The 13,136-nt window shown below is 42.7% G+C and overlaps 1 protein-coding gene across 1 annotated transcript in view; it reads left to right on the top strand.

The window, feature by feature from the left end:
* Nucleotides 1-9,125: 9,125 nt before the first annotated feature.
* The window catches only part of WDR70 (WD repeat domain 70), a 122,836-nt gene continuing 118,825 nt past the window's right edge, over nt 9,126-13,136 (top strand). The window contains exons 1-4 of the mRNA XM_058043715.1: nt 9,126-9,178; nt 9,269-9,331; nt 9,448-9,531; nt 10,296-10,410. Coding sequence (XP_057899698.1) covers nt 9,157-9,178; nt 9,269-9,331; nt 9,448-9,531; nt 10,296-10,410 — 284 coding nt within the window. The 5' untranslated portion in view covers nt 9,126-9,156. The remainder of the gene's footprint in view (nt 9,179-9,268; nt 9,332-9,447; nt 9,532-10,295; nt 10,411-13,136) is intronic.

The raw sequence follows: 13,136 nt of genomic DNA, 5'->3' as shown, positions 1-13,136 counted from the left end.
TGAATACAGGTTTCAGTCAAACTTTGCAAATTTTTTTTTTTGGTTGTTTGTCTAACTGGCTGGACAGTAATGATTGTGCAGTTGCATTGCGAACATTGTACACTTGGCTAATCTTTTGTTTTGAGGAAAAGAGAAGACAATCCCAAGGTGAATGGGCTGGGTGAACAAAAACCACCAGAACTGAAGTCAGCAGGACTGAGCAGTAACTGGAGGAAAGCTGATTCCAGGAGTGAGTGATCATGTCCCATTAGCCGTCTACTCAAAAGAGATGCCAGACTCATCTAGAAGAGCAGCACCTGCACTAATAACCACGAGAAACGAGATATACAACCAGCAAATAGCGGTTTGAATAGTAGTCAATAAAGTTATGTAATTTGTAACTGATCAATGTTGATACCTTTGTTAAAATGTATAAACAGTGTGAAGCACTGATTATCAGGAGGCCCCCTCCCTACTCTGCACAAGCAAGAATAAAGAAACAGAAATACAGGAATAAAAATGCCTCACTTCAGTGTGCAAGCTGCACACTGGGTAACAAGCCCATGTTCAGGACAACGTGGGGACTCCCAAGGCGTGCACAGTGCCTCTGTTCAGAGCTGAGGTGTAAAAACACAGTAAACAGCCTTTGCATGTCACTGGCTTCATGTGGCTGCTGTTTTTCCAGAATCTGTGGTGACACATCAGTGTGACTGTATCAAGTTTTTAACTTAACAAGGCTGAGGTTTTGTTAAGTGATGTGTCTGCTCTGAACAGCATTGGCATTCGCAAAATGTCACAGGATATTTTTGGACTGGGAGAAAACTGGGTTTCCAGAGGGGTTTGGTTTGTAAGTGATGTATGCTGCCTAGACTGCACTGACTCTCTGCTCCTCAAATGGTCCAGCATCCATTCTGGAAAGCTTCACCTATGGCAGAGGCACATGGCACAAGAAAGGAAATCCATCCTCAACCTCTGCTTTCCAAATTAAGATTATAAAGTTAAACCTCAAACCCTGCAGGGTTTACATCACTGTTGAGGTTTAATGCCCAGCCAGCAACCAAGCCTCAAGCAGCTGCTTATTTACTACCCCACTGCCAGGATCAGGGTAAGAATTGGAAGGGTAAAAGCTGGAAAACTTGTGGGTAAAGAGAGTATAATAGGAAAAGCAAAAGCAAAGCAAAACACGGAATTAAGTCACCACTTCCCATGGGCAGAGAGGTGGTCGGTGATCTCCGGCAGAGCAGGATCCCATCATGCATAATGGTTACTTGGGAAGACAAACACCATCACTCCAAATGTTCTCTCCCTCTTCTTCTTCCCCTCAATTTATATACTGAGCATGATGTCACCTGGTCTGGAATATCTGTTTGGTCAGTTTGAGTCACCTATCCTGGCTGTGTCTCCTCCCGACCTCCTATGCACCCTCAATTTTCCTTCCAGTGTGGCAGTTTGAGGAGCAGAAAAGGCCTTGGCTCTGTACAAGCACTACCCAGCAACAACAGAAATATCTCTATATTATCATCACTATGTTCAGCACAAATCCAAAACATAGCCTTGTACTACCCACTGTGAAGATTAGCTGCAGCCAGCTGAAATCAACATAATGGCAAAGGAGGAAATTCTCTATCTTCTCAAGATTAAGAAGCTAGTGCCTAGTCACAAGCAGGGTTCCCCAGGGCTCAATTTTAGTGACAGTGCTCTTTAATGTTCTTATAAAATGATCTGGTTGCAGGAATTAAGTCTGATTATACTAAACCAAGAGGAGCTGCTGACTCCCTTTATGGTAGAGGAGCCTAACAGAGATTCGGACAGAGAGCTGATCAATCACCAATCATCTAAAATGTAACAAGTGCCACACAGGACAGGGAAATTGTGGTTGCACAGGGAAATTGGGGGATGAGAGGCTGGATTGCATCTCCATTAAAAGCAATCTGAGTTTTTGGGTTGATGTCAAGTTGAATATGAGTCAAGAGTGTGCCACAAGTGATAGCCAAAAGGGCCAACTATGTCATGAAGTGCATCAGGCACAGCACCACTGGCCAGTCCAGGAGGTGAGGATCTCATTCTTCACTGTGCTGTGGGGTTGCACACCACATATTGAGTCCTGTGTGTAGTTTTGGGTGCCTCAATTTAAGGACATCACACTGTTAGAGTGTGTCAGGAGTTTGGGGGCCAAGATGATGAAGAGTATTGAGGCCAAGATTTAAGATGCTGAGGTCACTTGGCTTGTTGAGTTTGGGGAAGGTGCAGGGGGAGCCTCAGGCTGTGGACACTTTCCTCATGGGAAGCAGTGTTCGGGGACGCGCTGCCCTCCCCCTGGTGACCAGGACAGGAAGAGATGGAATTGTTAAAATTAGGTTAGAAACTGTTGTAAAATAGTTGGAAATTGTTAAGCATGTACTGTTAGTTTGGTTATTATATTGTAAAAGGGGTTTAAAGGGTAGTTATAAAGAATACGGTACTCAACGTACCCTATTTACACCTCAGTAAAGTGCAGCACCCCGCCCCAGCGAAACGAGCAGCCTGAACAAAACGGGCCAATCAAGAGGCCTTGGGCCAATTAACTGTCATGGGCCAATTAAACCTTCATGCAAATCAAAGGATCCAAACAGAAACCAATCCAGAGGGACAAAAACCCGCAGGATAAAAAGGGGCATCCGACGCGGGAAGCTGTGCGACTCCACCTGGTACGTCGGGCACATCGCTGCCCAAGAACACGCAGCGCCGGCACTGCAGCACCCGCGACGGGAACGCTCTTGGCCTTCCTGCTACGACCTCGCCCCCCTTGCTACGACCTCCCCCAGCCGAAGGACGGGACTGCCACATGTCCTCCACGGAGGGACCTTGTGTCGGTATCCGGGGGGAAAGGCCTGAGGCACATGTGAGGCACAGCAGAGCCGGTACGTATCATCCATCCAGGGCCGGGGAGGGCCCGAGGGGACGGGGGACGAGTGTGTGTGTGTGTGTGTGTGTGTGTGTGTGTGTGTGTGTGTGTGTGTATGAGACGGGACCAGCAGCTCAAGCTGCTCAGAACCCCGAAGTGAATGAGGAACTCCTACTACCAAAGTTCTGGCTCTCCGCCAGGAGATCATCTGGGAACGGAGGGAAGCAAAAGAGGGAAGACCGAGTGAGGCGCCCCCTCGGCTCTCCTTGTTCCGGCACCCGGGCAGGCCCCGTTAAAGCCTGACAAGGCACTGTTCGCCGGGCGGGTGGGGGCTGTGGAAAAAGGTATTAGTGACCTGCAGACTAGCCATTGTTCCCCGGGCGGGTGGGGAGCCGTGGTGAAAGAGAGTGGGTCACACGTAAATCAGCTTCAGCTTCCCGGGCGTGTGGGGAGCTGCAGGGCAGGTTTTGAGTGCTGACACGCAGACAGCCTCACAGGTGAACTGACACCAGAGGCGACCAGATTCAGGGCCCGTCCCCACCAACTCTTCCTCAATCTATCAAGCCACTCCCCCCACTTAACACCAACCTCCTGCTTCTCAAAACTTATCTTTATCCTTATCTCCTCACGGAATCTCCATGTCATTTTTACCCCCTCCAACAACCCCACTCCCCTATATATATGTACCCCCCTTGATGCTTTTTCCCCACCGCCTCCTACCCCCACTAACCTGCAGCTTGCCCAACCTGTAAGTCGGAATACAACACCTTTCCCTGAGAAAAAACCTCTGGATACATCCTGCAACCTAACAACTGATCCCTCTCAAAATGATATCAAACAATTAGTGAGCCAGTCAAATGACCCTTCAGATGCTGGCCCTTACTGTAACACCAGATCAAAAAGTGGTGTAAGGGCAGAGGTAAATCTGGACAGGGTGTTTCCTCTAAGGGAAGTTCCACTAAGTGAGGGGGTAGGAGGAATAGGTTTTGTAAATGCACCCCTAGCAGCTTCTGAAGTAAGAACATTTAAGAAAGAGCTAGTTAGTTTAACAGAAGACCCAACTGGCGCAGCAAATAGATCAGACTGGGTCCCAATATACATACCTGGGGGGAGCTGCATGCTATTATCAACATCCTCTTCTCCCCAGAGGAGATACGCCTCATAAGGTCACCAGGGATAAAGATCTGGGAGAAGGAGAATCGGACTGGACCCCTGGGAGAGCAAAAACTCCCTGTAGTTCTTAACCAGGGGAAGGCTGGAGAAACTTCCTTAACCAGGAAGAAGGCTGGAGAAACATGCAAGACTACAGGACCCTAATTATAAGAGGCATAAAAGAATATGTACCCAAAAGCAGCAATACCAAATTGGCATTTGATGGGAGTCAAGAAAAGGATGAGTCCCCAGGGGCATGGCTAAATCGATTAAAACAAAATTTTCAGCTACATTCTAACATTGGTCCTGATGGACCAGAGAGCCAAGTATTATTTAAAGTATAGTTTGTTACCAAAGCTTGACCTGACATTAGATGGAAATTAGAAAAATTGGAAGACTGGCAAGAAAGGGGAAATAATGATCTGTTAAGGGAAGCTCTGAAAATTTATTTAAGGAGAGATGAGGAGAAGAACAGAACCGAAGCAAAAATTATGGTGGTGGTAGCAAGAGAAAGTGTAGAAATGGGAAGAGGGGAGCCAAGGGTGAGGTGAAAATAAAGGGAAGCTGGGTCAATGGAAAAGACCACCATTAGATGATGTATTTACTATTTACTATTACTGCAGTGGAAAAGAGCACATTAAGCGGTCCTATAAAAAATTACAAATGGATTAAGCATTTGAGAGAGAACAGGACACCCTGGAGAAGATTCTGAGAGGGAATGATGATTAGGGGTGTCTAATATCTACACTCTGGGTGATGAGATCGGACACCAGACAGAGCCCCTGGTAAACTTAGAAATTGGCCCCAGAGTGAAGAATATGAGTTTTTGGTGGACACAGGTGCTCATCGATCCTGTGTGACGAAGCTCCCCAGAGGGGCTCAGCTAAGCAAAAAGATCTGCCAAGTGCAGGGAGCAAAAGGGGAACTCTTCAGAGCCCAGGTTATAGAGAGCATAATTATATTCAAAGGAATGCAGGGCTAATTTCCTTTATATCCCGAAACTAGGTTGTAACTTATTGGGGCAGGACCTGCAAGTAAAGATGGGAATTGGAGTAGTGCCAAAGGAGAAGAGGGTGGTACCCCAAATAATATTATTAACTGAATGGGATATGGGAGAAATTAACCCAATAGCCTGGGCAGAAGGGGGAGGGCGAGGGTTGCTAAAAAACCCCAAGATAAAAAAGCAGTCAGAAATTCCCCCTGTTCGGGTAAAACAATATCCCATCTCCCCTGAAGGGCAGAGAGGACTACCACCTGTGATACAGGGACTCGTGGAAGAAGGCATACTGGAACCATGCATGTCACCACATAATACACCCATTCTAGCTGTCAAAAAGGCTGATGGAACCTATCGATTGGTGCAGGATTTGAGGGAAATTAACAAACTAACTATTTCCAGATATCAAATAGTATCAAATCCATATATTCTTCTCAGTCAAATTCCAGGAGAGCATGCATGGCTCTCAGTAACAGATTTGAAGGATCCTTTCTGGACCTGTCTGTTAGAGGTGGGGAGCAGGAATTGGTTTGCCTTCAAATGGGAAGATCCAGAGTGCAAACGCAAACAACAACTTAGGTGGACACACCTCCCACAGGGATTCACAGAGTCCCTATTGGACCCTATAGGGACAGAGTCCCTATTTGGACGAGCCTTAGAGGATCTTTTAAGGTCCTTTGTACCTGGGGAAGAAATACAAATTCTGCAATATGTGGATGACCTACTAATATCAGGCAAAGATCAAGAACAGGTCTAACAGGCAGGTATAAATTTACTAAATTTTCTGAGAGAAAAAGAATTAAAAGCATCAAAGAAAAAACTCCAATTTAAAGAAGAAGATGTAAAGTACCTAGGGCATCTAATTGGAAAAGGGTACAGAAAGCTCAGTCCTGAAAGAGTTCTGGGGATCCTGTCAATTCCACCACTGAAGACTGAAGGAGATGTAAGAAAGCTATTAGGTCAGATGTATTGTAAATTGTAAATTACTGCTTGATGAGTATATTCAAATTGTAGATTTTTTGTATGAAAAATTAATAAGCACAGAACCTGTAGCCTGGACTCTGGAGGATACCAAATGGTTTCAAGACTTAAAGGCTTGATTAACAAAAGCCCCAGTTTTGAGTCTGCCTAATTTAAGAAAACCATTTGATCTGTTTGTTAATGTTAATGAAGGGATAGCATATAGAGTAATAACTCAAGACTGGGGGAAGCAGGAAGCCAGTGGCTTATCTGTCAAAATTATTGGATCCAGTGGCAAGAGGGTGGCCAGCCTGTATTCAAGCTGTGGCAGCCACAGCTACCTTATTAGAAGGCACTCTAAAGTTTACATTCAATGGGAGGATTCAAGTACACACACCCACGACTTGAGGACAATGTTAAGCTGAAAAGCTCCTCAGTGGCTAACAGACAGCTGAATCCTGAGGTATGAAATAACCCTCATGAATATTGAGAATCTAGAGATTGTCACCTCAAAATGTTTAAATCCTGCTCAATTCTTAACCAGGGAACCAATGGGAAATTTAGAGCATAATTGTATAGAGCTAATTGACATAGAAACAAAAGTAAGAGAAGACCTAGAGGAAGACCTCTTACCATATGGAAGGTCCCTGTATATAGATGGATCCTCTCAAATTGTAGTGGGGAAAAAGGGCATCAGGATATGCCATTATTGAAGCAGGGGAAAGCAAAGAAAAAGGGAAATTACTCTCATATTGCTCTGCACAAAGTTGTAAGATATAACCCTTAAAGAAGGTTTAGATTTATTAGTAGACAATATAGGGACAATCTACACTGATTCTTGTTATGCCTTTGGGATAGCTCATACCTTTGGAAAAATCTGGCAAGTGAGGGGATACCTTAATTCAAAAGGGAAAGATCTGGCACATGAAAGTCTGATGAGAAAAGTACTCGAATCCCTCAGAGGACCAAAAGAAATTACCATAGTCCATATTAAAGGCCACCAAAAAGGGGATACCTCTGAAATCCAAGAAAACAAATTAGCAGACCTGGCAGCCAAAGAAGCAGCCTTAGAGATGGGGGACCCAGTTATAGTCCTAAGGGTAAAGGAAGACCAGGGAAAAATAAGGAAAGAGGGGGTATGAATTTTCAATGACAAGGAGCGAAAAGAAATAGAGAAAATGGGAGGGGTAAAAACAGAGGGTGGGAAGTGGTGGACCCCATATGGGTGACAGATATTCAACTGAATAATAACCAGGAAAGTGATGGAAGAGACACCCCAATTAAGTCACTGGGGAACACAAGGAATACATGATCATTTTCTGAAATATTACATTGGGATGGGAATATATGAAATAACCAGATCCGTCAGGAGATTGTTTAACCTGCCAAAAAGTCAACAAAAAGGTGATGCAAAAAGCTACTCTGGGAAGGGGGAAATTAGCCATAAGACCTTTCCAGAGTATTCAGGTCGATTTTACTGAATGAACTCCAGCTCAAGGGTATAAACACCTATTGGTATAGTTTACCATCAAACTGGGTTGAAGGGAGGCAGCCCAAACTGTGAAAAAGTTCTCTTGGAAGAAATTATTCTGAGATATGGACTAGTAAGTATTATTATTTGGACTGTACTTTCCATCCAGTGTTCTGCAACAAGTCATCAGGGCCCTGGGAATGAAGTGGGAGTTACACACCCCTTGGCACCCTCAGAGTTCTGGGAGCGTTGAGAGGATGAATCAAACCTTGAAGAATATCTTAACAAAATTTGTCTTAGAAACCCAATGGAATTGGGTCAAATATTTACCATAGCCCTATTATGAATGAGAATGAGACCCAGAACAGATCTATGGGTCTCTCCTTAGGAAATGTTGTTTGGGCTGCCTTTCTTGCTTACCCCCTAGGGTATTGTGGAACATCTAGAGGCAGGGATGACAATGCAAAAACTATATAAAAACAGTAACAACAACCTTATAAGAACTAAGGAAAAAGGGCTATCTCCCCCAAACTTCCTCACTGAATTGTAAAATACATGGACTCCCTTGTTTGGAGAATCTGATTGGTGGGACAACTTGTTTGCCTGGAATGCTAAATGGTGGAAGAAATTGGCCTTTTTTGTGGTGTGTGCACTAGCAAGTGTAATATTACTACAATTCCATATCTAGTCCGGATAGTAACCAGCATTGTCCAAAGCAGCATCGTGCTACAAGGTAACGTAGACAGGAAAAATGGCCAAAAAGTAATGTTAATAAAAGAAGAGAGTTATCAGAATGCCAGAAATATGCCTGTACAGTACAAGAAACTGAGAAAAGTAGGAGTTAAAAATAGGTTAGAAACTGTTGATAATTGTTAAGCATGTACTGTTAGTTTGGTTATCATATTGTAAAAGGGGTTTAAAGGGTAGTTATAAGGAATACGGTACTCAACGTACCCTATTACACCTCAGTAAAGTGCATCATCCCCCCACCCCCAGCGAAACGAGCTGGCCTGGACAGAACTGTAATGGGCCAATCAAGCGTCTTAAACCTTCAGGCAAATGAAAGGATCCAAACAGAAACCAACCCAAAAGGACAAAAAAAAAAACAAAAAAAACCCAACACCCCCCCCCCAAAACAAAAAACCAACAATTAAAAAAAAAAACACAAAAAACAAAAAAACAAACAAACAAAAAAAACCCCAAACAAACCAAAAAAACACCCAAGATTGAAAGGGGCATCTGCCCAGGGAAGCTGAGCCGCTCCACCGGGTACATCGGGGACATCGCTGCCCAAGAAGACGCAGCGCCGGCGCTGCAGCATCATCGACGGGAACGCTACTGCTCGGCCCTCGGGCCCCCTTGCTTTAGGCCTTATTATTATAGTAAATGCTAAAATCGCTTTTAGTACCGGGAGTCTGGTCCCGTGTTAACCAGAATGAGGCTCTGCCAAGGAAAATTCAGGTTGGACATCAGGAAAAGGCTGAGAGGGTGGTCGGTCCCTGGAAATGGCTTCACAGGGAATAATTTGTCAGGGTACCAAGCCTGGCAGAGCTCAAGGAGTATCTGCACAACACGCGCAGATACGCTTTATGTGGCGCTGCGAGGAGCACGAATTCCGACTCCCTGACTCTGTTGCCCTCCTTCGGTAGGAAGGAAGCCCGCTTGTCCCCGCCCTTCCTGCCGGCGCTGTTGTGGATCCGGGGCAGGCGTAGCATGGAGCCGGCGGCCGAGGGCGGTGAGGGACGGAGACGCCGGGGTTGAGGCGGGCCCAGCTCACCCGCTGACCCCGCTCACCCCCCTGGTTTCTTCTCCCCTCTCGTTGCAGATGCAGAGATGCTGGGGACAGCCGACCCGGAGCTGGCGTCCACCATGGGCTTCTCCGGCTTCGGTACGTGGCGATGCGGCCGGGGGGACCGGGGCTGGCCGGCGGAGCGGGGCCGAAGCCGTGGGGCCTGTCAGTCCCAAGTGGGCTTGTGTTCCAGTCTCCGTTTGCTTCATTTCCAGGGAAGAAGGCTCGGACTTTCGACCTCGAAGCCATGTTTGAGCAAACGAGAAGAACTGCAGTGGAGAGGAGCAGGAAAGTCTTGGGTAAGAAGTGCGAGCGTTGTTGGCTCTTGCATTTTAAAACATTTTGTTTTAAATTTTGATTTGCTCCCTCAGGGAGGTGTTTGAAGTGTTTCGGACTGGCTGTGTAGAAAAAAACCACAAACGCAGTTTTGTTCGAGGAAGGCAGCTCTGAACAGCTTGGGCGTCGATGTTAAAGTTACTGATTTGCTGATGTTGTCTGAGGGTGTTAGCTGTTTGTGTTTCTCTTCAGTGGAAAGTGTTTCCTAGCTTTGCTGAAAAAATGTTTTTCTTTTTTGTTTATTTAACAGAGATGAAATACAATGTTTCTTATGTAATATGAGATGGAAGTTTTTGTTTGCTTTGATTTTATTGCAGTGTTTCATAGGGATCCTTTTTCAATGCGTGCAGTAAGAATCAACTACTAATGTATGCAACACTTTGTGTGCTTAAGTTATTTAAAATTCACCTGTTTACACGTCTGTATACTTTAACTGCACTATGTTGATTTCTCTAAAGTGATCACACTCTTTCAGTATAATGTTGAAAATAATTGAAGTATTGGCATCCTTATATGATCAACTTATGTTTTGTTGAGTGACCATTGCAGTGACAATGGAAATTTAATATAAATGAAAAAGTATCTTAAATCCTTTAATTGCTGTTACCTTTTCAAGTATTCATCTGGGTCTGAAAAAAACCCCTGTCTTATTATCATTAGCAAGCCAGTAATTTTAGTAATTTTAAAGGGCTTGATTATTTGTTATTTTTGTGGTCTCCCTATTCAGAGGCCCGTGAAAGAGAAAAAGAAGACCAGACTGAAAAGGAGTTTAGAATTCCATATGCTGCCTCATCAGTTTCAGCATCCAGGGCAACAAGACCTGGGTCCACATTAACTGAAAGGTAATTAGATACGGTGGGAGATTCCATACAGTAGCTTTCTTATCTGAGGAGGGTGTTGACTTGTTTTGATAAGTATCATTTAGCTTCTGTGAATGGGTCTTGTTATCTTACGTATTTCAGTGGGAATACTGATTTTAAACTTTAAAAAAAAATCTTCCTTAAAGATCTGTTAATATTTGCAAATATTGACATTATGTAAATTTAAGAGGCAGTTTTCCTGTTTCGTCCTTGATCATGTTCTGTGTACTTTTATAAAAATAAGAACAATGTTGTTATCCATGTATTTTTCAAAAATATTAGGGCAAATACAGTGACAACATGTGATGACTTTATTAGCAGCTATTATGCCTACCTGTAGATAGAATATTCTTGTTCACACCTGATGAAGAAGAAGGCAAAGTAGGTGGACAGCCTCCCTCTGTGTGCAGATTTTATGGAGTAATGATGAGGTAGAGAAAGCTTTTTTTTTTACTTCAGTCTGAAGTTTTATTCTTTAACTTTTGTCTGTTACTGACAAGCAATATATTCAATGGATTTTGCAGTTTAGATTCTGAAATTCTGGGAAATCAGAAGTAGCTGAGGGCAATGGGGACCACATAACTCCATTGTCTGGCAGGGTTGGCAGACATGAATATGTTGTACATTTTTAGGTTCCTGTATCTATGGAAGTTTTAACAACCCATGCAAGACTCTATTAGGCCTCTATATATGCATATTATGGGCTGAAATGTGGGAGGATATTATATGAGCCTATATGTGGTAGGTTATTATAGACAAACTTGTAGAGTTTCAGACTGAACAAATTTTTATTAGAAAATTTTGGTTTTGCTTGTTGGTCTTTGGAAAACCCGGACACTCTCACTAAAATACTTGATTGCACAATATACTACTACTTTGTGTATCCTATGTATGTCTGGTGCTCAAGGAAGAATATTCTGTACTTCCGTTTGGTTTGATGATCTTATATACCCATTTGATGACATAATGAAGGATGGCAAGAATTTAAATGTTACATGATTGTGTATTGTAAATGGGTGACTCCAATATACATAAGCAATTTAAACAAGTTATAAGGTGGAGAGTGGTCAGGTAAAACAGAGGCTTTCCATAATTATCTCATTTTTCTAACTAACTTGACAAGAGAGACATCCAGGGCCTTAATGTAAAGGAAGATAACAAGTGTGTTTCAGTATGCTGAGTTATTGGGTAGGCTCTGATAACTCAACAGAGCTCTGCTCATAGTAAATTTTCTTTGTTTTTGTTTTTTACTAAGCATTAAGAAGGAAGGGCTTAATCTGTAAAGCTCTCCTGGAAGTTTTATATTTCCATGTAAAAAAAGGATATGTACCTTAGTTCTTAAAAGTAAAAACATGAAACTAGAAAGACATGCCATTATGACAGTCTTAATTCAGACGAACAATCCTGCAACTGACAATTTTAGTCTGAAATACAGGATTTTCTAGTTCTTTTTATAAAAAAGATGTTTCTTACTATATTGATCTAATATGCATACGTTATTGTCTGATAATGTCAACACTTTACTGGATTTTAAATTGTTTTAATTATTGGAGTTTTTCTTAAATTATCAGAGTAGCCCTTATACTAATTTTTCAGTTGTTAAAAAGACACTCCAAAATAATGTGAAATACACCTAATGATTATTTTTTCTCCTGAGCTATTTTGCTGTAGAGAAATGTTTACAATAGCTAGCGTACATAATTTATGCGTAAGTATAATTACATCTTGAGAAGTGAAAGAATCTGTTCGTATATGAAAAGGAAAAACCTGAGAAAATTGAGTCATGTGCAGAGAATGAACACATGGGGGGGATATGCCCACATACTTGCACAACTCCCAGGATTTTTTTATTGTTGCTCTTCTCGGTGTGCATCCAAGGTAGATGGGCATTTGGTCTGGCTGCATTGGTGTGTTCTTATCTTTGTATCCCAGTCAGGAGAGAGGATACTTGTAGCTATTGCTGGAGTATTTGGCTCTCCCTGCTGTGCTTGGAGTGTGGTGAAAAATTGCACTGCAGCTCTGGCCACGTCACATGCAGAATGGCTCTGCTGCCCCTCAGAATACTGAAATGTTTGATTTGATCAGTTTCCTTCCCAGCAAATGAGAGAATTATAAATGTAATTTGGAAAAAAGGTAGATTCTGTTATTGGGTGTCTGAAAATTTGGGACTCAAGGATTGGAATGGCTTCCTTGAATCATTATGTTGTATACATCCTTATCACTGGAACAGTTTCTATTTAGTTTCATTCCAAAAGTGATTAAATAGTTTGGTTTTTGGGAAAAAGATGCATGGTTTGCTAATGTAGGAATGCATATTAACTTTCAAAATACAACTCTTTTGCATGTAGTATTATGCCTCACATGCTGGAAAACCTTTCCTTTGGTAAAAGGAAATCAATTGCCCATAAAGAGAAGCTCTTTATGTTTCTGTTGGATTTGTTAGGTAGTCATATTCTGATATAGGTCTTTAAATTAGACAAGTTATCAGGCATACAAAGCCTGCTCTTCACTGTAACATCTGATGACCTAGGTCATGTTGTTTTTAATTTATTCTCTTTTCTTCCTGTAGCACAGTTTCAATCACTTGCCCAACAAAATTTTTTCTTGTGTAATTTAGTATCTGCTTGTATGGCTGTATAGGTCAGAATAAATTCTCTTAATCTTTCGTTATGTTCCTAAACTTTTGTGATTTTTATTATAGTCTTAAA

The sequence above is a fragment of the Melospiza georgiana genome, chromosome Z (assembly GCF_028018845.1).
Source record: "Melospiza georgiana isolate bMelGeo1 chromosome Z, bMelGeo1.pri, whole genome shotgun sequence".
NCBI classification, from domain to species: Eukaryota; Metazoa; Chordata; class Aves; order Passeriformes; family Passerellidae; genus Melospiza; species Melospiza georgiana.
The sequence above is the reverse complement of the archived record's forward strand: the minus strand, read 5'-3'. Positions and strand labels throughout refer to the sequence as shown.